Source organism: Rhineura floridana, chromosome 3 (assembly GCF_030035675.1).
Source record: "Rhineura floridana isolate rRhiFlo1 chromosome 3, rRhiFlo1.hap2, whole genome shotgun sequence".
Classification (NCBI taxonomy): domain Eukaryota; kingdom Metazoa; phylum Chordata; class Lepidosauria; order Squamata; family Rhineuridae; genus Rhineura; species Rhineura floridana.
The window spans coordinates 214491835-214519201 of NC_084482.1; the positions used below are offsets into that span (position 1 = coordinate 214491835).

At 44.6% G+C, this 27367-nt stretch overlaps 2 protein-coding genes across 2 annotated transcripts; both read left to right on the top strand.

The window, feature by feature from the left end:
- The first annotated feature begins 221 nt into the window (after positions 1-221).
- Positions 222-27367, top strand: LOC133378956 (zinc finger protein 420-like). The gene is made up of 4 exons (XM_061613568.1): positions 222-521; positions 747-1365; positions 18990-20150; positions 22968-27367. Exons 1-4 carry the CDS (start codon positions 222-224, stop codon positions 23513-23515), a joined length of 2628 nt encoding a protein of 875 aa, XP_061469552.1. The 3' UTR covers positions 23516-27367.
- On the top strand, positions 23516-24085 carry LOC133378957 (zinc finger protein ZFP2-like). Its single transcript, XM_061613569.1, has 3 exons — positions 23516-23521; positions 23579-23862; positions 23944-24085. The coding sequence occupies exons 1-3, from the start codon at positions 23516-23518 to the stop codon at positions 24083-24085; spliced, it is 432 nt and encodes a 143-aa protein (XP_061469553.1).

The following is a 27367-nucleotide window of genomic DNA, read 5'->3' on the forward strand; positions in this document are numbered from 1 at the left end:
AGAGTGGAAGGCTCAGTTCCCTTCAAAAACAGCATATAGGAAAAAATACATATAAATTCACTGAAGGTGGCAACAGCTGTTCTGATCAGTCAGTGATTGTTAGGCATGAGACGATATACACTGCAGAGAAGTTGTATGAATGCTTGGAGTGTGGTGAAAACTTCAGGCAGGATTATCAACTAGCTAGACATCAGAGAAGTCATACAGGGGGAAAAGCATGTATGTGGCCTGACTGTGGGAAAAGGTTCACCCAGAGATGTAACCTGACAAGACATCAGAAGAGTCACACAGGCGAGAAGCAATATACACAGTCTGACGGTGGGGAACATCTCAGCAATACCTCAAAACTTACCGGACCTAAGAGAGTGTACACAGCAGAGAAACCATATAAATGCTGGGAGTGTGGAAAGACCTTCCAAATGAGCACAGATGTCAATTTACATGAAAGAGCTCACAGAGGGGAGAAAGATAATGAATGCCTGGAGTGTACAAAGAGATTTTGTCACAGGTCAAATCTTTCTGTACATAAAAGACTACATGCAGCACACAAGCCATATAAATGCTTGGAGTGTGGAAAGAGCTTCTGTGAGAGTGGCACCCTTACTAAACATCTAAGAATCCAGACAGGGGACAAACCTTATAAATGCTTCGAATGTGGAAAGAGCTTCACTCAGTATTGCCACCTTAGTACACATCAAAGAACCCATACAGGGGAGAAACCTTATAAATGCTGGGAGTGTGGAAAGAGCTTCAGTCAGAATAGCTCCCTTAGCTTGCATCGAAGAACGCATACAGGGGAGAAACCTTATAAATGCTTCGAGTGTGGAAAGGACTTCAGTAACAGTAGTGCCTTTACAATGCACCAAAGAACCCATACAGGGGAGAAACCTTATAAATGCTTCAAGTGTGGAAAGAGCTTCAGTCACAGTGGCACCCTTACTAAACATCAAAGAACCCATACAGGAGAGAAACCTTATAAATGCTTCGAATGTGGAAAGAGCTTTAGTCGCAGTGACGACCTTATTCCTCATCAAAGAACTCATACAGGGGATAAACTTTATAAATGTTTGGAGTGTGGGAAGAGCTTCAGTCAGAATGGCCACCTCACTTCGCATCAAAGAACGCATACAAGGGACAAACCTTATAAATGCTTGGAATGTGGAAAGAGCTTCACTCAGAATGGCAACCTTACTGTGCATCAAAGAATTCATACAGGGGAGAAACCTTATAAATGCTTGGAATGTGGAAAGAGCTTCTGTCAGAGTAGCAAACTTACTAGACATCAAAGAACTCATACAGGGGTCAAACCTTATAAATGCTTGGAGTGTGGAAAGAGCTTCACTCAGAATGGCACCCTTGCTTCACATCAGAGAACGCATTCAGGGGACAACCCTTATAAATGTTTGGAGTGTGGAAAGGACTTCAGTAACTGTAGTAACCTTACTAGGCATCTAAGAACCCATAAACGGGGACAAACCTTATAAATGCTTAGAGTGTGGAAAGAGTCAGAATGGTAATCTTCAGGCACATCAAATCTTCCACACATGGGAAAAGCCATATAAATACCTTTAATGTGGAAGACATTTTAAGCGCAATTCCAGTCTTGATGTACATCAAAGGTTCCATATAGTGTAGAGCTTTATAAATGTCTGGAATGTTGAAAGAGGACAGGAGAGCAACCATAGGGAAGTACCAAAAATTGAACAAAACCCAGGAGGGGAAGAAACCTCAAGGTGCCAAGTCAAACAGAGAGCAGAAAGCAGCAAGAATATGCAGTGTTCATATGTTCATTTAGGCCCATTGCATTTCAAGTCAACAAGATCCTTCTTCAAGGGCAACCTACAATCAAATGCAGACTCCATTAATAAATCACATGATAATAACACTTGAAAGTTTAAATAAGTACAAAACTGACAACATCCATTGTTAGTGGTTGTTATCTAAACTTTTAAGGTTTATTACCTTATGATTTATTTATGTAGCCTCTATTTGAATGTAAGTTGCACTTGAAGAAGGGTCTTGCTGGCCTGAAACATGTCAGGCCTAAAAAAACATTTGAACAGTACATCGTCTCACTGCTTTTTCCTGTCTGTTTGACCTTGGCACCTTGAGGATTCTTCCTCTTCTGGGTTTTTTCTTGAGTGTCGAAAGAGCATCACTGGGGAGAAACAAGAAGCCCCTGCCTCTCTGGGAACAAGTTTGGTTCCTTGAAGCCAAGGTGGCTGACCGGGAAAAGCTGAGAGAGATTTGTGGGTAAGGCCTTGAGGGAACCTATAGTTGAGGGAGCCTATAGTTGTGCACACTCCCAGGATGATGGCTCTCTTGCTATCATGGAGGACGAGGGCCTTGGGGAAGGGGACCCATCTATCTGAGAAGGAGGGAAATGATGCCTTAGAAGGAACCCATTTCTTGCGGGATGAGCAGATATCCTCTTGTGCCAAAATACTTCTCTGGGGTGTGGATACTGGGAGTGGGTGATTTGATCATTGGGAACATAGATAGTGAGCTGTGTGATGGGTGAGAAGACCACAATATGATTTCCTTGCCTGGTTCAAAGGTTACAGATGTAGCCTGTCATCCTGATAGCTTGGTAGATAGTGCTGGGGAGGAGTCAGTAGGTGTGATGCACCCTGGCAGCGAAAGCCCGGACCTCCAAAGTGGCTTTCTCTGAAATGTTACTGGTCCCACGTGCAGTGCCATCTGGACAGGCACAGCTTTGTAGTCTCAAGATGTGGATAAGATACTGGTGTCAGGAGGAGGGGTCGATTTGCTAGGCACCAGGGAACATTTTGGGACAAGCTGGGCCTGTACAAAAGGAAGGGGCTCCACTTGAACTGGGATGGAACCACACTGCTGGCACTTTAAGTCAAAGATGGTAGAACAGCTTATAAACTGCTTGGAGGGGAAAGCCGACAGGAGCTGAGGAGGGTCTGGTCTGGAACAAATTCCCCCCCCCCTAAAATAAAGGCAAAAAGAAGAAAATTTCATGGGGTAGGCCTGGAATTAGGCATTGTGGGTGCAGGAGCACAGGATAGCAGCTCAGAGAGGCAAAGGTACCACAGGCCAAACGAAAAGTGCCAAAGACACTTGAAGAGAGACAAGTGTTTGTATGCTAAATGCTAGAAGACTCTGAGCCAAGATGGGGAAACTGGAGTGCTTAGTCTTGGAGGACAGCACTGATACAGTGAGCATCAGAGAAAACTGGTGGAATGGAGAAAACCAGTGGGACACGGTTATCCCTGGATATAAACTGTATTGGAGGGACAGGGAAGGACGTATTGGAGGTGGTATGGCTCTATATGTGAATGAGGGCATTGAACCCAGCATGCTAGAAACCCCAAAAGAGGCAGACTCTTCCACAGAATCATTGTGGGTGGTGATATTAGGACCCAAGGATAATTTAGTACTGGGGATGTTGTATCATCGGCCTGGTCAAAATGCTCGGAGAACTTGAGATAGGAAATGAAATCGAGGAAGCATCCAAAGTAGGAAATGTCATACTCATGGTTGACTTAAATAACCTTAATATAGATTGGCTACATATGTGTTCCATTCACAACAAAGTAGTAAAATTTCTAGGTATATTACATGACTGCGTCCTGGAACTGTTGGTCATAAACCAATGCGAGGGGCAGTAACCCTGGACTTGATTCTATGTGGCACTCAGGACTTGGTGTGAGATGTAGGTGTTGGTGAAAGGAGCCCTTACCATAATGCTCTTAAATTAAAAATACATGAAATGCTACTGTTGTTTACATACAAATAAATGGCCAGTTGCTAGGAAAATGCAACATGGACACATTTAACTTCAAAAGAGGATACTTCCCCAAAACTAAAGGGATTGGTAAAAGAAAGCTCAAAGACATAGTCAAGAGGGTCAAATCACTTCAAAATGCTTGGGAGTTATTTAAAAATACAATATTAGGAGGTGAAATGGAGTGTATACTGCACATCAGGAAAGATACCTCCAGGATCAAGAGGATGCCAACATGGTTAAGAAGCAGAATCAAAGAAGCTATTAGAGGTAAGAAGGCTTCCTTCAAAGAATGGACATCTGGCTGAATGAAGAAAATGAAAAGGAACACAAATTCCGGCAACAGAAATGCAAGAAGACAATAAGGGATGCTAAAAAAGAATTTGAGGAGCGCATTGCCAAAAAGATAAAAACCACCACCAACAAAAATATTTAAATACATTCAAAGGAGGAGACCATCTAGGGAGGCAGTTGGACCCTTGGATGACAAGGAAGACAAAGGTGTGCTAAATCAGGATAAGGAGATTGCAGAGAAGCTCAATGAATTCTTTGCATTTGACAGTGGAGAATCAAGGGCAGATCCTGGGACTGAACTAACTTTTGCAAGAACTGAGTCTGAAGAACTGAGGCAAATAGTAGTCCTGAGAGATGAAGCCCTATGCTTAATTGTCCAACGAAAAAATGACAAATCGCTGGGTTGGGAGGGCTACCACCCTAGAGTTAAAGAACTCAGATTGTAACCATCTCAGATCTGCCTGCATACCTGAGGCCTGGAAAGTGGCCAGTGTAAGACCAATTTTAAAAAAGGATCCAGGGGCAATTCTTGAAATTACAGGCTGGGTTAGCTTAACGTCTGTCCCAGGAAAACTGATAGAAAGTGTTCTTAAAGATAAAACAACCAAGCATGGCTTCTGCAAGGGTAAGTCCTGTCACACTGACCTATTAGAATTCTTTGAGTGTCAACAAGCATATAGATCGAGGTGATCCAGTGGACATAATGCACTTAGACTTTCAAAAAGCTCTCAACAAGATAATTCGCTAAAGACTTCTGAGTAAGCTTAGCAGTCATGGGATATGAGGCAATGTCCTCTTGTGGTTCAGGACCGGCTAGGAAACAGAAAGAGAGTAGGAATCAATGAACAGTTCTCAGTGGAAGGATGTAGAAAGTGGGGTCCCTTAAGGATCAGTATTTGAACCCATGCTGTTTTACTGGTTCCTTCATGATCTAGAGATAGGTGTAGGTAATGAGATGGTCAAGTTTGTTGATGATGCTAAATTGTTCAGGGTTGTTAAAACAAAAAGGGATTGCAAAGAGTTTCAAAAGGACCTCTCCAGACTGACAGAAATGGCAGTGTAATGCAAATGCAGTTCAGCGTAAACAAGTGTAAAGTTACGCATATTGGAGCAAAGACCTTAATTTCACATATACACTCATGGGTCTGAACTGGCAGTGACTGACCAGGAACAAGGCCTTGGGGTCGTAGTGCATAGCTCAGTGAAGATGTTGACCCAGTGTGCAACAGCTGCAAGATACCCAAATTCCATACTAGGGATCATTAGGAAAGGTATTGAAAATAAAACTGCTGATATCATAATGCTGTTATGCACATTATAGTGCTGCCGCATTTGGAATACTGTGTACAGTTCCGGTACCCTCACCTAAGAAAGGATATTGTAGAGTTGGAAAAGGTTGCGAGAAGGGCAAGCAGATTGATCGAGGGGATGGAGCAACTCCCCGATGAGGAAAGGTTGCAGCATTTGGAGCTTTTTAGTTTCGAGAAAAGGCGAGTTAGAGGTGACATGATAGAAGTATATAAAGGGATGGAGAGAGTGAATAGAGAAAGGTTTTTCTCCCTTTCATAGCACTACAACTCATGGACATCCAATGAAGCTGAATGTCGGAAGGTGCAGGAGAGACAAAAGGAAGTGCTTCACACAGCGCATCTGGTTGGCCACTGTGAGAAAAGGATGTTGGACTAGATGGGCCACTGGTCTCCTACAGCAGGCTCTGATGTTCTTATGAAACCACTAGGGGCTCCTGCCCTGCTCGCTTAACTCGCCAACCCCTCCATTGCCCAAACTCCCCCTTCTTTCCATGCGTTGCCAGAGCTTGCTGCTCCCCCACAAATCATCAGAGGCCCCCACTTCCTTCTCCCCACCCTGGATCAGCAGAACTTCCACCTCTGGTCACCAGAACTACCCCTTCTCCCCTCCACCCCTTCCTTCTCCCTCCACAGATCGCTAGAGCTCTTCCCGTCACCTACAGATTGCCAGAGCTCCCCCCTTCTTCCTCCAGGTCTCCAGCGCTTCCCTCACGGGTCACCTCAGGTCAGACAGCCCCTTCCCCACATCGTCAGAGTTTCCCCCTCCCCCATGGGTTACCAAGGGCAGGACTCCCACCTACCCATTGAAGCTGTGGGTCGGGCTATGGCCTCTAGGTTCCCACCTGGCCCCCAAGTTCTGGGCCAGGCTCCATGGGCACTGTTGAGTTCCAGGCCAGGGTGCGCTCCTGCTGAGTTCCAGGCCAGGAGAAGTTCTGGGCTCGGCCGCTGCCATGGAGTTCTGTGCCAGACCACATGGCCACCACTGCCACCATATTTCAGTCCAAGCTGTGCTGCTGCACACCAAGCTACAGGCCAGGCCGCACAGCCACCATGTAGCTCGCCAGCCTGCTTGGCCATCTTTGCTGCTGCGTCCTGCCCCATCACACTATGATGGCGTGAGGGCTTCCATTTTGTTAATATAGGATATAACTGTCTAGAGTGTGGGAAGAGTTTCATTCAATGTACCTCTTGTATTTTGCATCAAATAATTCACAGGAAACAGCAGTATTCAAAATTCCCATTTTTAGTTCACCTCAAAGGGTCCTTATAGGGCAGAATCCATAAAATGCATCAGTCCTAGATACTACCTGAGATTGATCTCTATACAATAGAGAGACTGAGTAGTTCCGTTTGCACTGGTGGGAAATTGGCCATTCACTTCCTCGTAAACCTCTCCTACGTAATAGATGCCTGTAGTAGATGCCAGTGGAAGGAATTGCTAGGAATGTTTGAACTGTCCGGAAAGCAGCAGGGAAGATTGCTACTGAGGTCTGTTTGGGGGTCAAATCTGTGAGCCTAGTGAAAGTGAAGCAGAATGAAGGAGCCGTGGAGTGGAATGAATGAAAAACTTTGGTCAGGAAGTCCTGGCTTGTGACTGAGGTAGGCCTGAATGTCTGGCTTGAGGGCAGACATGTTTTTATTTATTATTTAATTAATTAATTAATTTGTACCCCGCCCTTCCTCCCAACAGGAGCCCAGGGCGGCAAACAAAGCACTAAAACACTTTAAAACATCATAAAAACAGATCTTAAAATACATTAAAACAAAACAGCATTAAAAATATTTTTAAAAAAAACCTTAAAAAGGGTTAAAAACATTATTTAAAAACATATTTAAACAATTCTGACACAGATGCAGACTGGGATATGTCTCAACTTAAAAGGCTTGTTGGAAGAGGAAAGTCTTCCAAAGGCGCCGAAAAGATAGCAGAGATGGTGCCTGCTTGATATTCAAAGGGAGGGAATTCCACAGGGTAGGTGCCACCACACTGAAGGTCCGTTTCCTATATTGTGCAGAACAGACCTCCTGATAAGATGGTATCTGCAGGAGGCCCTCACCTGCAGAGCACAGTGATCGACTGGGTATGTAAGGGATAAGACGGTCTTTCAGGTAACCTGGTCCTGAGCTGTATAGGGCTTTGTATGCCAAAACTAGACTTGGTCCTGTAGCAAATGGGCAGCAAATGTTTTTCTTGATAGAGTATGAGAAGCAGAAATGCTGAGGAGGCCTTAGTCAAACTAACTGTGAAGATGCTCCATTTGATGAGCGGTGCCGGGTGACCTTTGTGAATCCACCTGTATACCCTGAGAAGGCTGAGGATCATTGCAACCCCTAAAACGATGGGAAACTGTTCCTGCAGGTGTTTGTCTCGTGACCTGAGATTAGTTTAGAGAAAAGGCGGGTCAGAGGAGACATGATAGAAGTGTATAAAATTATGCATGGCATTGAGAAAGTGGATAGAGAAAAGTTTTTCTCCCTCTCATAATACTAGAACTCGTGGACATTCAAAGAAGCTGAATGTTGGAAGATTCAGGACTGACAAAAGGAAGTACTTCTTTACTCAGCGCATAGTTAAACTATGGAATTTGCTCCCACAAGACGCAGTAATGGCCACCAGCTTGGATGGCTTTAAAAGAAAATTGGACAAATTCATGGAGGACAGGGCTATCAATGGCTACTAGCCATGATGGCTGTGCTCTGCCACCCTAGTCAGAGGCAGCATGCTTCTGAAGACCAGTTGCCGGAAGCCTCAGGAGGGGAGAGTGTTCTTGCACTCGGGTCCTGCTTGCGGGCTTCCCCCAGGCACCTGGTTGGCCACTGTGAGAACAGGATGCTGGACTAGATGACCCCTAGAGCGTCTCACATACAGTCAAATAGAATTGGACAATCCCTGCCCACAATCTTGCCTTTTTGCCTTCTCTTCCAGAGAAGGGATTTACGCTTTGAACCTGCCCCGTTTCGAGGCTGTTTGGGGCCATTCTTCTGTAAGTCAGTCTTTTGGGGCTGGAGCTTTGGTTCATCATCAGCTTTGAACAGATCTTGCTAGTCTACTCTTTACGTACATGAATTTCTTATTTTATTATTTTTACTTATTCCCATGTGAAGTTTGTACAGGAATACCCCGCTATACGGACCTTCACTTTAAGGACACTCGCGAGTATGGACACACTTACAGTAGTTTACGTACGCTAGCTTCGCAAGAACGGACACTTAACCTTTGGTTGTGGCCTGTTCTTTTGGTGCGTGGGGGGTGGAAAGAGTGCAATCGCGTGAGTGCGTGACCGCGAATCAGCTGGGAGGCACGATCGCAATCAGCTGGGAGGCACGATCGCAATCAGCTGGGAGACGCGGCGGCAGAGCAGTGCAGCAGCAGAAGCTTTAGCTCGGGGCTTTGAGGCTCCGTGTGAAGGAGAGGTGGCACAGTGGCAGTGCAAGTGAAAAAAGGTAGTGCTTCTCTTTAAGTGCATTTTCTGTTTACGTACTCACTCTGGACCCATTGCGTACGTTAATGCGGGGTATTCCTGTATTTCACTTTTACATTTCAAACTTTTATCCCTTCATCTCTGTTCTTCCTGACCCTGTCTGTGGGGTCTTACATTCAGCTGGTTGTTTTGAATCCCTACTTGGATAGGGAGCTATTGACATGGAAAATTCTATTCTCATAATGGGGGACGGTACTCGCATGTGCAGTGGTGGGCAGAGAGGCTAATACATCATTGAAAGCTTTTAAATTTCCCTCTGTGCATAAAGGTTGACGGGAGATACAGAGTGTTACTGCACAACCTAGTAGGCACATGTCGCAGTTAGAAATTATCTCAGTCGCCACCTTAAACTCCTGTGCCCTGAGATGCTGCAAGGGTATATAAGGGAGTGTCAGCCTGTGCTCAGACAGACATGCTTGCGTGATTGCTGTCTCCTTACGTAAGTAATAAAACTCAGTCTGCTGATACAAAGTCTCCTGGGTCCGAACCAAACAGTTGTGCGACTCCTAGGGTGAGATTCCATGACACTATCCTATACTTTCTTTTCTCTTTTCTTAATAATTAGGATAAATGCCTATATACCTGTAACATTGCAAGCTTTAACTGGTTTGGACTGGTGGAAGGGGATAAAAGAAAGAATTGCATAATAGTTAAAATTAACATTGGTTTTGCATGCCATAATTATTGTTTGTAATAGTTAAGTTGCAGATTGTTCTTCTGAGTAAAGTTTACATAGCCATATTCTGCTTTCCAAATAATAATTATTTCTCCTTTTCCCAAGATTCAATAATGTGCGTGGATTTCTCTTCAATAGTCTCATGTTCCTATCTTTTATGGACTGAAATGTATTTAAAATAAATCTCTCCAAACACAATTTAGACTCCTGGGTCCTCTTTGATTATCATTCTCACGTCCGTCCGTTGGGCCAATTTAAGAGGGAGAGTGTGTGTCAACAACTTCCTGAGCGCTGTCTCTCTCCTCTTTGAAGCAGCATCTCTTGGTCCTGCCCTATATTCCCTCCCCTTGCGCTGGTCTCACTTAATGCTCATTTTGGGAGGAGGAGGAGGAAGCAAAGGGGTATTGGGTGGGTTGGTGCGCACACTGGCACTGGGCAGGGAAAGCCTTTCTGAAGATAAAACATTGGAAATACACTAAAAATTGTGTTATTTTGGTGGAGTTAAAAAACTGAACTGATAAAAGCAAGGGTTCGCAGAAAAACAATGAAAAAGGACCGTACCCGCCTGCCAGCTCAGAGGAAAGTGATCTGAGCCAGCACCACCAAGCAGATCCCATTACTAGACCACAGTAGGGCGTTAATGCGTAGGTGGGTCGCTGTTTCTGTATGTGCCTTTCTGCACCTTCATCCACACGAGTGCTTTTGATTTTATGTCGCCAAAACCTGTCTTGATGTTGCCTTTCCAGACTCGTGGGCGGTGCTTGATGGGATGTGCATGTATTTGTGGCATGTGTTCCTGTTGCCACCCCTCACTTAGTACTTCCCCCATCTCCCATCAGTTCTTGAAACTTGAGGTCCATTGTGCACATACGTGCAGGTGTTTGTTTACCTGAGAGCACACAGGTTTTTAGATATACCAATGATGATGCACCTTGTTATTTGCATGATGGTTTGTTTCTTGCCCAATAATGGTCAAAGAGAATTCACATACTGGGAAGTGCAGCTTCAATAGCTGCTGTTCCCAATCTACTGCCTGGGAAGGGAGACCAAACCATGTGTGTTTCCTCTCTGTCAATTGTTACTGGAGTTCGGTTGGGTGTCAAAGTGAGTTTATAGCATCCCACAGAGGAGGTAGGAAAGAGTAGAGAATCTTAACTCTTATTTCTCAACCCTCTCTCTGCAGTGAAGAGTCAAGTTTGTAAAGAAGTTTGGAGGAGCCACATTAAAAGACAGGCAGGGCATTCCAGGCAGGAGGTTGCTAGCCCTGCTTTGATATAGTTATCATTGCAGAGGAACCCTACTCAAGCCTTACAACAGCACAATCCTTTCTGCTGAGAAGTAAGTCCTGTTGAGTTCTATGGGATTAGTCCCTTAGTCAACGTGCTTCAAATTGCAGCCTTCAGGGGCATCCTTCTGTCCTCTTGAGTGCTCCCATTTAACATTTTCACAACACTACGCTTTCGTCATGTGCAGCTGGTGAATTTGGTAGGTCTGGTTCGCTGGGAAGTTTTGTGGCTGTCTCCCCCTGACTCCCCCCTCCCACTTTACTGGCTTTCCACCAACCACCCTTCCCCAGATGCACCCAGTGGAGGGACTCACCCAAAGGGTGGGGGTATCAAAGCCACCCTTGGGAAAGACAAAAGCAGTTTTCCTCCTCCCAGCACACAAGTGTGTGTGCACACCGAGGGGGGATTTCAATAGAATTGGGGGGGGAGGTGCATTTCCTTCTTCCCAAATCCACATCTTCTGTAGGAGCCATGCTCAGTTCATTTTAACACTTGGGGGGGAAATGAAATGGACTGCCTTTAAGTCAATCCCAACTTGTGGCGACCCTGTGATTAGGGTTTTCATGGTAAGAGGTATTCAGAAAGGGTTTACCATTGCCATCCTCTGAGGCTGAAAGGCAGTGACTGGCCCAAGGTCACCCAGTGAGCTTCATGGCTGTGAGGGGATTCGAACCCTGGTCTCCCAGGTTGTAGTCCAACACTTTAACCACTATCCCACACTGCCTCTTTAATACTTAAGAGGAGCCAAAGAAGTAGTCTTAGGTGGCAGATGATGGATGCGCTTGAAATTAGGCATGACAACGATGGCACGGAGAAAGTGGACAGAGAAAAAGCTTTTCTCCTCTCTCATAACACCCTAGAACTGATGGACATAAAATGAAGCTGAAGGTGGGAAGATTCAGGACAGACAAAAGAAAGTCCTTCACATAGTTAATTGCAGGATTCACTCCCACAAGAGGCAGTGATGGCCACCAGCCTGGACGGCTTTAAAAGTGGATCAGACAAGTTCATGGAGGAAAAGGCTATCAGTGGCTACTAGCCATCACGGCTGTGCTCTGCCACCATCGTCACAGGTTCTGCACACCAGTTGCGGAAGGCGCAGGAGGGGAGGGAGGTTCTTGTGCTCCGGTCCTGCTTGGGGGCTTCCGAGGGGGCATCTGGTGGGCAACTGAGAACAGGAGGCTGGACTCTAGCTGGGCCAGTGGCCTAATCCAGCAGGTTCGCCTTAATGGTCTTGTATTTCACATAAACGTTTCCCAGACAGTCTGTTTATTAAAAATGTGCAGAAGATTTTTATTTTACCCCCCCTTCCTTAATTCCCTTCCTATGTTTGGGACCAGAGAAGTCATTATTCCTTATTATTATTAAGAGCCAGTGTGGTGTAGTGGTTAGAGTATTGTTCTAGGACCTGGGAGACCAGGTTCAAATCCTGACGCAGCCATGAAGCTTGCTGGGTGACCTTTGGCCTGTCACTGTCTCTCAGCCTAACCTACTTTCCAGGGTGGTTGTGAGAATAAGATGGAGAGGGAGGAGAACTATGTCCACCCTCTTGAGCTCCTTGGAGGAAACAACTTCCCACATCCTATGTTTGTTTATTGCATTTTTATCCTACCTTTTTCTCCAAGGAGCTTTAGGTGGCATGCATGGGTTCTCCCCCTCCACATTTAATCCCCACAGCAACCCTGTGAGGTAGGTTAGGATGAGAGGTGGTGACTGGCCCACGATCACCCAGTGAGCTTCATGGCTGAGTGGGGATTTGTACCCTAGTCTCCCAGGTTCTAGCCCAACCACTACAGCTGGATGTTAGAACCACAGGAGCAGAGCCAGAATAAAACGTTGGCAAGAGTTACTCCTCTACACTTGTGCGAGGCGCATGATAAAAGTGCATGAGCAGGGTTGGGGGGGGGAAGTGGTCGAGAGTGGTGCTTCACACTCATGCCAGGCTTATGTTAAAAGGTTTTGGGTTTTTTGAAACCCCCACAATGTTTTTAATCATTTAGTAGCTTTAGCCTGGTTCAACTGGAACTTGGCACATGCCTCAATACTACATTTGATTTTGTTCTGAGTAATTCATTCTAGTAACCAGGGAAAACCACTATAGTGTCAACCTCTCTCTCTCTGTGTATATATATATGTATATATGTGTGTATCTATGTATATGCCCATCAGAATATAGACAGGAATTGGCAGCTTCTCCCCCCTTGCCCAGATCTCCTCCCATTAAAACAGCCCCTTGCCTTTCAAGCCAATAAAAAGACCCCTCCCCGCCATCTGTGACTTGAAACTTTTCCAAATATTGGTGATCTTCTGCTTTTGTGGTGCTGGTTGCGGCCTTCCCTGAAAGCAGCTGTAGAAAAAGACTCCCGAAGGAGACCTGGGTCCTTTCTATTCTCAGCTGGCGAACGAGCATAGGTGTCACCACCACCTGGATTTGGAGGGTGGGGGAGAGAACAATCTGAGGCTGAGAGGGGGGACGAGGAAGGGTGTGGGAGTCTCATCCATTGTCAAGGGAGGAAAAGCGGCGGTCAGAGTGGAAGGGGCATCCTTTTCTAAAAATCATTTTAAAAGAATGATGATTTTAAATATATAGTTGAGAGGTGAGGTGGAAAGGCCAGACGCGGCTGAGGATTTTGAGGCGGGGGGTGAGAAATGGGCTACCAAGTAAAGCTCAAGAGAGGAGAGGAAAGAGGTTTGCCGAATACGGAAGGGAAAAGGAGGTTCAGGAGGGATGTTCTTGCCTTCAGTGAAATGGCCATATAGTTAGGTCAGCAGAGATAAGCTTTAACTAGAGGGCGGGTGGAGTTTAGATGGGCCAGTGTAGGATTCAGCAACAGTTAATTTCCCCCTAGCATGTTCTTCTTCTGAGTGGTTTAAAAGGTTCATGAGTATGTCATTCTATTTTGTTGTGCCATATAATCATTTTTCAATTATACCATTACATAGTTCTCCCCTCCCCCTGATTCATTCATATGCAACGTACTTTTGATTTCTGTTTGGTCACCACCCCCTGCCTGTTGTGGCAATTCAAGAACCTCATTTTAAATGTTGACTTGAGCGGTTGGACTAAATAGGGCTGTGTACTAATTCGATAATAACTGGGCCACTTTTTTTTCTATGTAGGCTGTGAAATGGCCTCAGAGTGACATTCTGGGTCCTTCCCCCTTTCCTTGGAGGGGAAACAGCCACCGTGCAGCCAGCTGAGGTAGGAGATAGTTGGGGAGGCGGGTTGGGGAACAGCTGGAGTGGGTGTGTTCTCTGCACACAGGGACTAGTTGCAGGGGGGCCTGTCTCTAACCCCCTTTACTTCTGGGGCTTTCTCTGAGGGACTTTGTTGGCTCCACTGAGGTTTTCCCATGAAACTTTGACCACGACCTCTGAAGAGTGCTGCTGAATCATGCCCAAGACCGTCTGGTCCAGTATCACGGTGCCCAAGCAGATGCCTCTGGGAAGCCCACAGGGGGAACCTGAGCGCAACAGCCCTCTTCCAGAGATTTCCAGGAATGGCTGTTTAGGTCTATACTGCCTCTGACACTGGATGTCGTATGTAGGCCTCAAGGCTAGGAGTCATTGATGGCCTTTTCCTCCTTGAATTTGTCTAATCTTCATTTAATGCCATCCAGGTTGGTGGCCATGCCTGCATATTGTGGTGGTGAATCCCAGAGTCAGCCTCCCCATTTTAGGCAGAATTTGCTGATTCAGAGGGTCTAAGTGGAGAAGGCTTATTCTTTCTTACTTTCCCCCTCTCACATGCTTCTCAAAGTATTTTTACCCATCTTCTGTAACGTATTGGCTGGTAGGCAACTTCACCAGCAGAATAGCTGCCTCTAGGCATGGGGGCTTGTATTCCCCCACCCCAGCCTTAGTTCTCTCTAGAGTTTAGCATTCAGCTTAAGGTGGATCCATGTAACCTTGCTATGGTGTCTTATCAGTGATGCTAGTGAGTGAGGCCGCTTGAGCCTGCCAAGAAGTCAGTTGAAGGGTGCCAAGATGCTCTGTTATTTAGCGCTTTGTAGCAATGATGTATTATTTTGGGAAAGTACCTTGTTAGCTCATTCTGGCAGCTTAGAGAGATAGGTCAAGGAACGGTCAATGTGTAACTCAGCTCACTGCTCACCTGGTCCTTATCTAGCTAATAAGATGGCCTTGCCGGGGAGTGGCTGGACCTTTTGATGCACTGCCATGGATAGCAGCTCCAAGTCTTATCTAAGGCAACTAAGGAGCGAACGCTGCCAAGAAGAGTAGCCTTTAGAGGTCAAGATGATCTGCTGGCTAGTAGTGCTAATTAGCACAATGTCTTCCCACTTTTAGTGTATGAAAACAAGATAATCAATCAAGGGCTATGATGCTTCAAGATCAAATGCTTTAAGATGCTTCAAAGATAGCCATCAATTGTTGTCATTATAGGTATTTGCCAATAGATGTATTTATAGAATCTCGTTTGATGCTTAGCTTGATATAGAACAATTAATCATGTATTCTGCCAAGAAGCGATGATTTAATGTAAGGTAGCAACTGATCATGTATTTGTGCCTTGCCAAAGATTTTGCTCTATAAGTCACTCTTGTTGCCCAGTTCGGGGTTCAGACTGGTCAACGTTCTGTGCAGGGACCTTGCAGTCTGTTCCACTATTGGGTCCGCGTGCACCCTGAAAGTTACTCAATAAACTCTCCTTGTAAGGAAACCTAGAGATCTGTCTTATTGATTCCTTGGTATCTCTCTCTCAAACCTGTAAAGCCTGCAGCCAGGGGCAATACAATACATGTAATTTCTTCTCCCATTCCCTTTTCACACTCAGCTTGTACCAGCACAGCCAGTTTCTATCGTCCCTCCTCCCTTACATTCGCTTCTTCCTCCTATTACAACTTTCCTCTATTCTCCCCTTCTGTTCTATTCCCAGATTGTTTATTTATAGTAAATATTAACCTTTTATCTCACTTATTTCCTTCAATACCTGTTCTGGCCCTTTCCCATCTAAGCAGTCTTCCATCTTTGGTGATTAAAGCAGATCTTGTTGATATCAGTCTTGCTCAGGCTGCCTCTCTTCTCCTGAAGGTCCATTAAAAGAAAACAGATTGTCAATCCTTTTTGAGAGTACGGACATTTCTGGGATCCTGCTGGGAGGAAGTGTAGGATATAATTCAAATAAATAATAAATAAATAAATGAAGCAATGAATTCAGTTTTATTTGCTGCAATAGTGTTTATTTTGTTCCTTGGCACTCACAGAGAAGTAGTTCCCTTAGTCTCATTTTGTATAAACACTATTTAAGTCATTTGTGTTTCTTTAGTTTTTATATTTCAGGGTCTATGGAACTCCCTAACTCAGAATTCTTCAATGTGACTCTTTTCCGCGCCACTATTCCCACTGAATGCCTTTAAACCCTCTTAGTAGCTTTGTAAAAGAGGGTTAGGTGTGAAATGGGCACCCCCACTGGAAATAGGATGAACTAAGATTGTTTCTTAAATGGATTTTATGTTCATAAGGGAATGCTGCTATTTACTCTGGGGTCTTAGAGGTGCTCGATGACCATTGCTAAAGACTTGGGAGACACTGTTGTGGCAGCCTGCTTCTTTGTGGCTTTTACCTTAGGGCCAAATTCCCTCCATCTCCACCCCAGCCAAATTCAGCCACAGCCTGGTCCGGCTACTGGGTACAGTCTAATCCCAAATCTCCTGTAGTTGAGCATCTGGCTACTTGGACAGATTGAAATGGAAATGTACTGCCTTCAAGTTGATCTTGACTTATGGGGACCCTATGAATAGGGTTTTCATTGTAAACGGTATTCAGAGGTGGTTTTACCATTGCCTTCCTCTGAGGCTGAGAGGCAGTGACTGGCCCAAGGTCACCCAGTGAGCTTCCTGGCTGTGTGGGGATTCGAACCCTGGTCTCCCAGGTCACAGTCCAACACTTTAACCACTACACTACGCTGGCTCTCTTGGACAGGTTAGCTGATTTTTAAACCCAAGTTATGTAACCTTCCTCTGATAAAATCATTACACAGGGTAGAATGTCGACCTGGTATAACCACTGGCTCCCTTCTTCTGAACTTCATCTCCCTAGTGTGGTTAATATATTGGTTAATACTTGGATCTATTCCAATCTGGTAGGCCTAGCCGTGGCCCTGAAACTGCCTTGGTTACCCTGATTGATGACATCCATCGGGAGAAAGATGAAGGGGAGTGAGACTCTGCTCGTTCTCCTTGATCTCTGTGTCCTTTGATAATGTTGACCATGGTATTCTTTTGGAAGGTCTCAGGGAGATGGAAATTGGGGACACTGTGCTTCATTGGTTCTACTCATACCTCCAGGGCCACTTCCAAAACGTAGTTGTGGGAGGCTGTTGTTCAGCACCATGGGAGCTGTCTTGTGATGTTCTCAGGGTTCCATTTTGTTCCCCATGAACATCTCTATGAAGCTGTTGGGGGTTGTCATCAGGAGATTTGGAGGGAGGTGTTTGTCAATATGCAGATGACGCCCAACTCTATTACTGTGTTCCATCTGAAGCAGGAGAGGCAGTTGAGGTGTTGGACCAGGGCTTGGAGGCGGTGAATGGCTGGAGGCGAATTCCGGAAAAGACAGATGTATCTTGCATCTCGGGAGATGGGGAGGCAGCCTGTTCTGGACAGGGTCGCACTCCCCTCTATCCCTTTTGGTGAGAGATGACTTGGCCACAGTACTCCAGTCTCTGGCAATGTCTGGTTGGATTATTGTGTCGCACTCTACATGAGCCTGCCCTTGAAGACGACTTGGAAACTTCAGTTCGTCCAAAATACAGCAGCCAGATTATTGGCTGGGGTTCCTTTTAGATCTCATGTAACCCCTGTTTTAAAACAGCTGCATTTGTTGCCAGTTTGTTTCCAGGCTCAGTCCAAGGTGCTAATGCCAGTGTAAAGCCTTAAATGACTTCTGTCTCAAATATCTGAAAGACTGCCTCCTTCCCTACAGACCCCATTGAGATCAGAAGAAGGAGGTCTTATTGGTAGTTCCACCACCCTCAGAAGCTTTGACGGTGCCCCTGGACAGGGCCAGCATCAGAGGGCGGCCAGGTTGGGCCCTGGCCACAGGCCCCTGAAGGGCCCCTCCTTAGGGTGGGTGGGTAGTGCTCTCTTTTGTGATCTCTGGCAGTGTCAGCTCCCCTCCCTGCTGCGGATTGTGAGAGGGAGCTCCCAGAGCCCCCTACTGCCGTGCAGGCCCCACCCACCTCTCCCTTGATGTAATCAACCAAGATGGCGGCCAAGGTTTCCCTAAGGGACTGATTCCCTTTCCACCATCTTGGTTGATGGCAGGGATGCGCGTTGATAGCACAAACGAATGCCACCAAGCAAGATGGCAGCAGATCACGGAAGGCAGGTAGATGGGGTGTGCGGTGCCGGGGCACGGGGCAGGCTCCGTCAGGCCTGGCACTGGCCCTGCCCTTGGGGAGGACATTCTCTCTGGCAGCCCCTAAGTTGAGGTGCGTCCGGCAACTTTGCTGCAAAGTTTTAGGTGAATGTTGAAGATGCACCTCTTTACCCTGCCATTTCATACATGTTTTTAATGTTTTATTTTAAAATCGATGTAAGCTGCCCTGGGACGTTTGGGCGAAGAGCAGGTAATAAATGATTAATAATAATGATAATAATAATAGTCAGGCCTCCATTTTCCATTTTCACCTCAGCTTTCTCTGGTCTCCGCCTCACACTGGCCTCCTCAGTTGCCTTTCCAAAATCTGTCACCAAGCAGCTACTGTTAAAATAGGTCTGTAATATAGTTAATATATTTCTTCAAAGTACAAATCATACACAGAGAGATATATGCACAGCATTTGCGTTATGCTTGCTTTTCTTTTTATCCCATCAGGAGGAGTCTGGGGGATCGTGTCTGAGGGGGAACCATCAGAAATGTTACCAGAAAGACCTGAGGAGCAGAAGGTGGAACAAAAATTGGGGAGTCAAGATGGAGTAGAGAGAAGAGAAGAGCAAAATGCAGAAACTTTGGATGAATCCAGAGCTTCCCACAGTGGTGAATGTAAAATTCAACAGGAAACTCATCACCTAAAGGAAATGAGAACGCCTCCTGAGTGCAGTAAAATCTTAAGCTGCCAACAAGCCCTAAATGAGCGAGGGCATATCGCTCACAGAGAGGAGAAAGAGCATGAATGCTTGGAGTGTGGAAAGAGCTTCACTCAGCATTGCCAGCTAACTAGACATCAAAGAACTCATACAGGGGAGAAACCTTATAAATGCTTGGAGTGTGGAAAGAGCTTCAGTCAGAGCAGCAACCGTACTGTGCATCAAAGAACCCATTCAGCGTACAAACCTTATAAATGCTTGGAGTGTGGAAAGGGCTTCAGTCACAGCAGCAACCTTACTGTGCATCAAAGAACTCATTCAGCGTGCAAACCTTATAAATGCTTGGAGTGTGGAAAGAGTTTTAATCGGAGTGACGCCCTTACTGAGCATCAAAGAACTCATACAGGGGAGAAACCTTATAAATGCCTGGAGTGTGGAAAGAGTTTCAATCGGAGTGACGCCCTTACTGAGCATCAAAGAACTCATACAGGGGAGAAACCTTATAAATGCTTGGAGTGTGGAAAGAGCTTCAGTCAGAGTGGCACCCTTACTGTGCATCAAAGAACCCATACAGGGGAGAAACCTTATAAATGCTTGGAGTGTGGAAAGAGTTTCAATCAGAGTGGCACCCTTACTCAACACCAAAGAACTCATACAGGGGACAAACTTTATAAATGTTTGGAGTGTGGGAAGAGCTTCAGTCAGAGTGGCCAGCTTACTTCGCATCACAGAACTCATACAGGGGACAAACCTTATAAATGCTTGGAGTGTGGAAAGAGCTTCAGGCTGAGTGGCAACCTTACTGTGCATAAAAGAACTCATACAGGGGAGAAACCTTATAAATGCTTGGAGTGTGGAAAGAGTTTCTATCGGGGTGGTGCACTTACTGAGCATCAAAGAACTCATACAGGGGAGAAAACGTATAAATGCTTGGAGTGTGGAAAGAGCTTCAGACACAGTGGCATCCTTTCTGAGCATCAAAGAACTCATACAGGGGAGAAACCTTATAAATGCTTCGAGTGTGGCAAGAGCTTCACTCACAGTAGCACCCTTACCAATCATCAAAGAACTCATACAGGGGAGAAACCTTATAAATGCGTGGAGTGTGGAAAGAGCTTCAGTCGGAGTGGCACCCTTACTCTTCATCAAAGAACTCATACAGGGGAGAAACCTTATAAATGCGTGGAGTGTGGAAAGAGCTTCAGTCGGAGTGGTGCACTTACTGAGCATCAAAGAACTCATACAGGGGAGAAAGCTTATAAATGCTTGGAGTGTGGAAAGAACTTCAGACACAGTGGTAAATTTACTTCGCATCGAAGAAGTCATGCAGGGGACAAAGTTTGTTAATGTTTGGAGCGTTGAAAGAGTCAGAATGGCACATCAAATCATCCACACGGGAAAAGCCATGTAAATTCCTTTAATATGGAAGATGTTTTAAGCACAATTCCAGCATTAATGTACATCAGAGGTTCCATATAGTGTAGAGCCTTATGAATATTTGGAGTGTTGAAAGAGGACAGGAAGCACCACAAATTGAACAAAACCCAGGATAGGAAGAAATCTCAAGGTGCCAAGTCAAACAGGGAGCAGAAAGCGGCAAGAATGTGCAGTGTTCCTATATTCATTTAGGCCCATTGCATTTCAGGTCAACAAGATCCCTTTTCAAGGGCAACCTACAATCAAATACAGACTCCATTAATAAATCATGAGATAATAACACTTAAAAGCTTAAATAAGTACAAGACCAACAACATCCATTGTTAGTGGTTTTGTAGTTATCTAAACTTTTAAGGTTTTTACCTTATGATTTATTTATTCTAGAGCATTTGTACCCCACTCTCCAGCCAAGAAGGCCCCTAGAGCATCTTACAGTCAAGAGGAATTAGACAATCCCTGCCCACAGGTGGACAATTTTGCCTTGTTGCCATCCATTCCAGAGGAGAAGGGATTTCTTCCTTTGAACCTGCCCCTTCTTCCATTTCGAGGCTGTGGCCATTCTCCTCTAAGTCAGTCCTTTGTGGCTGGAGCTTTGGCTCATCATCAACTTTGAATGAATTTTGCTTTTCTACTCTTTATGTACATAAATTTCCTGTTTTAATATTTTTACTTATTCCCAGGTGAGCTTGTATCTTGCGTTCTTGTCTCCAGGAGATGGGGAGACAGCCTGTTCTGGACAGGGTCACACTCCCTTCTATCCCAAGAACTCCCAAGATGACTTGGCCACAGTACTCCATGCTCTGGCAGTGTCTGGTTGGATTATGGCAATGCGCTCTATGTTGGTCTCAAATGTCTGAAATATTGCCTCCTTCCCTGCAGACCCTGCAGAGATCAGCACAGGGCTCTATTGGTAGTTCCACCACCCTCAGAAGGTTGGGGTGGTGCCCCTGGGGAGGGCATTCTCTGTGGCTGCCCCTAAGTTGCCGAACTCCCTCCCCACTGAGGTGCGTCCAGCAACTTTGCTGTAAAGTTTCAGGTGAATGTTGAAGATGCACCTTTTTACCCTGCCCTTTGATACCTGAGACATGTATTTTTAGGACCCACCCTATTTTGTGATTTTAGGTTTGATACCAGCAAGGCCGGCCCCCTTTCTTGTGAATGCACAGGGTCAAGGGTTCTTGCTTTCTCCCTTTACCCCTATATGTTGAACATTAGTTCACCTAACCTTGGAGGTTTCCAGCAGCAGTCATCTAGAGTAGGTGGATTATGGACAGAGTCCCCACGCAAGGATTTTTGAGACTTGGGAAGTACCAGAAATATTTTAATTGGGAGTCAGACTTCAGACATCAGAATATTCTTATAATATGCTATTCATTAATATCTTGCACACTGCAAGTATTAAAAGTACTCTCAGTGGCTTTGCCATCATAGCAGAAACAGAAAATAATAATGCAAATTAGCAGGACAGTAGCTGCTGTATATATTATCATTTAACATCAAAGTATAAGACCTTGAAGGTATACACTTAGAGTATGTAGATTGGAGTATATGAAAGGACTGAGTTAGAACTCAAGGTCTTGTTACAGAGCCAAAGGTACAAAGTACACGGAATTACATCTTGCCCATCAGATGACACAGATCATGCCTGCAGACTTTGAACAGTATCTCCAAATGAAGGTGGGTCGTGAGCATAATGCGGCTCGCCATTTTATATATTTTCTTATTAGCAAGTACTGTCTGCTTTTCTGGTAGGTCTAGCCTCAATGTTTCACCAGTAACTCTGAGACACAATATCTCTCGAAGAACACCACAAAACTGCCTTCAGTGGTGTTCTGGCAGCTGCCTAAAGCATTATCAATGTTTACAAATTCTCTCTGAGCATTGGCTCAGAAATATTATCTCTCTGCACTGTTACAGAACTCTCGTAGAGGACTCTTTGCTTTACATAGGAGGGGGGCAAAGAAACCCTTCCAAAGAACATTTTGCAATTTATGTGTAAGCAATAACTACAGTAATATTTACTTTTTAAGTCTATATGGGACTGGGCTCATTATGTTATGTTATGTTAGAGTTTATTTCTATGCCGCCTTTTGGCCAAAAAGGCCCTCAAGGCGGCTCACAAAAAATAAACCCAAATAAAAAACACACATCAGAAAAGAACAATACAGTTTACAAAAATTTAAATAAAAATATTAATATTGTTAAAAAAGCAACAGCAACATCTTTCAATAACAATACAATAACAAATGTCATATTGTCTCAGACGCAATGCTTCTTAATGGAGTTAGTTTACAGGCTGTTGTTAAATTGTTTTTAATGTTGTATTTTAAAATGGTTGTTGTAACCCGCCCTGGGACCTTTGGGTGAAGACCGGGTAATAAATGTTAATAATAATAATTAATAATAGTCAGGCCTACATTCTCCATTTCAACCTCAGCTTTCTCAGGTCTCTGCCTCAGATTGCCCTCATCAACTGCCTTTCCAATATCTGTCACCAAGCAGGTACTGTTAAATAGGTCTGTAACATAGTAAAAAGGACAAGGCCCTAAATTTTGACACACTCTGACATCAAGAGCAGTCCCAGAAATATTTCTTCAAAGTACAAATCATAAACTGGCAGATATCTGCACAGCATTTCTCCACAGCATTATACTTGCTTTTCTTTTTATCCCATCAGGAGGAGTCTGGGGGATCGTGGCTCAGAGAGAACCATCAGAAATGTCACCAGAAAGACCTGAGGAGCAGAAGACGGAACACAAATTGGGGAGTCAAGATGGAGTCAAGAGAGAAGAGGAGAGCAAAATGCAGAAGCCGGGAGATGAATCCAGAGCTTCTGAGGGTGATGAATATAAAATTCAACAGGAAACTCATCACCTAAAGGAAATGAGAACGCCTCCTGAGTGCAATAAAATCTTAAGCTGCCAACAAGCCCTAAATCAGCGAGGGCATATGAGTCACAGAGAGGAGAAAGAGTATGAATGTTTGGAGTGTGGAAAGAGATTTTGTCATAGGTCAAATCTTTCTGTACATAAAAGAGTACATGCAGGAGACAAACCATATAAATGCTTGGAGTGTGGAAAGAGCTTCTGTGGGAGTGGCACCCTTACTATACATCAAAGAACTCATACAGGTGACAAACCTTACAAATGCTTGGAGTGTGGAAAGAACTTCAGTCAGAGTGGCAGCATTACTTCATCAAAGAATTCATACATGGGACAAACTTAAATGCTTGCTCAGCATTGCCAGCTAACTAGACATGAAAGAATTCATAAAAGGGACAAACCTTAGAAATGTTTGGAGTGTGGAAAGAGCTTCAGTTGGACTTGCGACCTTACTGTGCATCAAAGAACTCATACAGGGGAGAAACCTTACAAATACTTGGAGTGTAGAAAGAGCTTCTGTGAGAGTGGCACCCTTACTAAACATCTAAGAATCCATTCAGGAGACAAACTTTACAAATGCTTGGAGTGTGGAAAGACCTTCAGTCAGAGTGGCAACCTTACTGTGCATCAAAAAACCCATTCAGGGGAGAAACCTTGTAAATGCCTGGAATGTGGAAAGGGCTTCACTCAGTATTACCACCTTACTAGACATCAAAGAACTCATACAGGGAAGAAACCTTATAAATGCTTTGAGTGTGGAAAGAGCTTCAGTCAGAATAGCTCCCTTAGCGTTCATCAAAGAATGCATATAGAGGACAAACCTTATAAATGCTTGAAGTGTGGAAAGAGCTTCAGGCAGAGTGGCAAATTGACTTCACATCAAAGAACTCATAAAGAGGGCAAACCTTATTAATGTTTGGAGTGTGGAAAGAGATGGTATTCTTCAGGCACATCAAATCTTCCACACATGGGAAAACCCATATAAATTCCTTTAATAAGATGTTTTAAGCACAATTCCAGCCTTTTGGAAATCAAAGGATCCATACCATGTAGAGACTTAAAAAGTATCTGGAGTGTTGAAAGAGGACAGGAGAGCAAACGTGGAAGCACCAAAAATTGAAGAAAACCCAGGAGAGGAAGAAACCTCAAGGTGCCAAATCACACAAATAGCAGAAAGCAGCAAGAATATGCAGTGTTCATTTAGGCTCATTGCATTTAAGGTCAACGAGATCCTTCAAGGGCAACCTACAATCAAATACAGTAGGTCCCCGTTTCTCGGCGTTCTGCCAATACAGCACCAGGGGGGCGATCAGCTGGAGGGGGAGTTGGAGCTCTCTGAGCACCTGATCTCACCGGAGGAGGGGAAGATCAGCTGTGGTGCGCTACAGCTGATCTCCTCAGGGGCAATCAGACTCCTGCACTCCAGCTGATCTCGCTGGAGGAGGGGAAGATCAGCTGTAGCATGCTTCTCATCTTCTGGCACGATCAGACTCCCGCGCTTGAGCTGATCGTGCCCGAGAAGGCTGATCTTCTCTTCCTCGGGTGCGATCTTCGGGTTAGGTTCCAGATCCCCGCGCTACAGCTGATCCGCTTTTCGGTGGTTTTTTATTTTTGGCAGGGGTCTAGAACCTAACCTGCCGTATGAGTGGGGCTCTACTGTACAGACTACATTAATAAATCATGAGAAAATAACACTGAAAACTTTAAATAAGTACAAAACCAACAACATCCATTGTTAGTGGTTTTGTAGTTATTTAAGCTTTTAAGGTTTATTATGTTATGATTTATTTATGTAGCCTGTCTTTGATTGTAGGTTCCACTTGAAACTGGGTCTTGCTGACTTGAAACATGTCATGCCTGAATAAACATTCGAACATTACATTGTCTCACTGTTTTTTGCTGTCTGTTTGACCTTGGCACCTTGAGGTTTCTTCCTCTCCTGGGTTTTGTTTGAATGTCAAAAGAGCATCAATACGGATTCGTGGTGAGGGGGTTTGAGAATGTTGAAGAAGCTGAGAGCAAAGCTGTCAAGAGTCTAGACCAAGAGGCTAGATTCCTAGCAGTGGCACCCAAGACGGAATGGTCAAAGCTGAGACATCAGACTAAGATGCATCCAAACTCAGAGGAAGGCAATGGTAAACCACCTCTGAGTACCTCTTACCACGAAAACCCTATGAACAGAGTATCCAAAATGCAACACGAGATAGTGCTGGAAGATGAGACCCCCAGGTCAGAAGGCACTCACCGAGCTACTGGGGAAGAACAAAGGACAAGTACGGGTAGTGCTGTGACTAATGATGCAGCTGGGTCAAAGCCGAAAGGAAGCCCAGAGGCTGATGCGCACAGATGCGAAAGGAGAGTCTGGAGTTGTACGACTCACACAATAGGAACATGGAATGTGAGAAGCATGAACCAGGGAAAGTTAGATAGGATAAGGATATTGCAGAGAAGCTCAATGAATGCTTTGCATTTGACAGTGGAGAATATAGGGCAGATCCTGGGACTGAACTAGCTTTTGCAGGAAGGGGGTCTGAAAAACTGAGGCAAATAATAGTGATGAGAGATGAAGTCCTACACTTAATTGTCTAAAGAAAATATGAGAAATCACTGGGTTGGAAGGGCATCGACTCTAGCGTTCCCAAGTCACTCAACTGTGAGATTGTTGATCTTCCAAAAATATGTGTCTCACATCTGCCTCCATTCCTGAGGACTGGAAAGTGGCCAATGTAACGCCAATCTTTAAAAAAGATTCAGGGGCGATTCTTGAAATTACAGGCTGGTTAGCTTATCGTCTGTCCCAGGAAAATTGGTAGAAAGTATTGTTAAAGATAAAATAACCAAGCATGGCTTCTGCAAGGGTGAGTCCTAGAATTCTTTGAGTGTCAACAAGCATATAGATTGAGGTGATCCAGTGGACATAATGTACTTAGGCTTTCAAAAAGCTCTCAACAAGATAATTCGCCAAAGACTTCTGAGTAAGCTTACCAGTCATAGAATATGAGGAGAGGTCCTCTTGTGGGTCAGGACTGGGTAGGAAACAGAAAGAGAGTAGGAATAAACCGACAGTTCTCTCAACAGAGGGATGTAGAAAGTGGAGTCCCTAAAGGATCAGTATTGGAACCCTGCTAAAGATAGGCATAAGCAGTGAGATGGTCATGTTTGCTGATGATACTAAACTGTTCATGGTTGTTAAAACAAAAAGGGATTACAAAGAGCTCCAAAAGGACCTCTCCAAACTGAGTGAATGGGCAGTGAAATGGCAAATGCAGTTCAATGCAAACAAGTGTAAAGTTACACATATTGGAGCAAAAACCTTAATTTCACATATACGCTCATGGGGTCTGAACTGGCGGTGACTGACCAGGAATAAGGCCTTGGGGTCATAGTGGATAGCTCAATGAAGATGTTGACCTGCTGTGAAATTAGCAGTGCTGGGTGACCGTGGTGAATCCACCCGTATACCCCGAGAAGGCTGAGGATCCTTTCAACCCCTAATGTTATGGGAAACAATTTCTGCAGGTGTTTGTCTCATGACCTGACATTTCCCAATACAGAACTGAATCTTTAATAAGAAAAATTAGGGAGAGAAAAAACGACAAATCAGAATGCAGAAAAGTTGGGGTGTTCAGTCCTTTGGGGCTGGAACTTTGGCTCATCATCAACTTTGTACTGATCTTGCTTTTCTACTCTTTATGTACATACATTTCTTATTTTAATATTTTTACTTACTCCCAGGTGAGGTTTATATTTCACTTTTATTTTTCAAACTTTCCCCCTTCATCTCTGTTCTTCTGGAGCCCATCTGCAGGGCCTTACATTCAGCTGGTTCCTTTGAATCCCTGCTTGGATAGGGAGCTGTCCTTTCTTTCTCTTTTCTTAATATTTAGGATAAATGCTTATATACCTGTACCATAGCGAAGCTTTAACTAGTTTGGACTGGTGGAAGGGAGTAAAAGAAAGTAGAATTGCATAATAGTTAAAATTAACATTGGTTTTGCATGCCATAATTGTTTGTAATAGTTAAGTTGCATCTTGTTCTTCTGAGTAAAGTTGACATAGCCATATTCTGTTTTCCAAGTAATGGTTATTTCTCCCTTCCCCAAGATTCGATAATGTGCTGTGGATTTCTCTTTGATATTATCATGCTCCTGTCTTTTATGGACTGAAACGTATTTAAAATAAATCTCTCCAAACA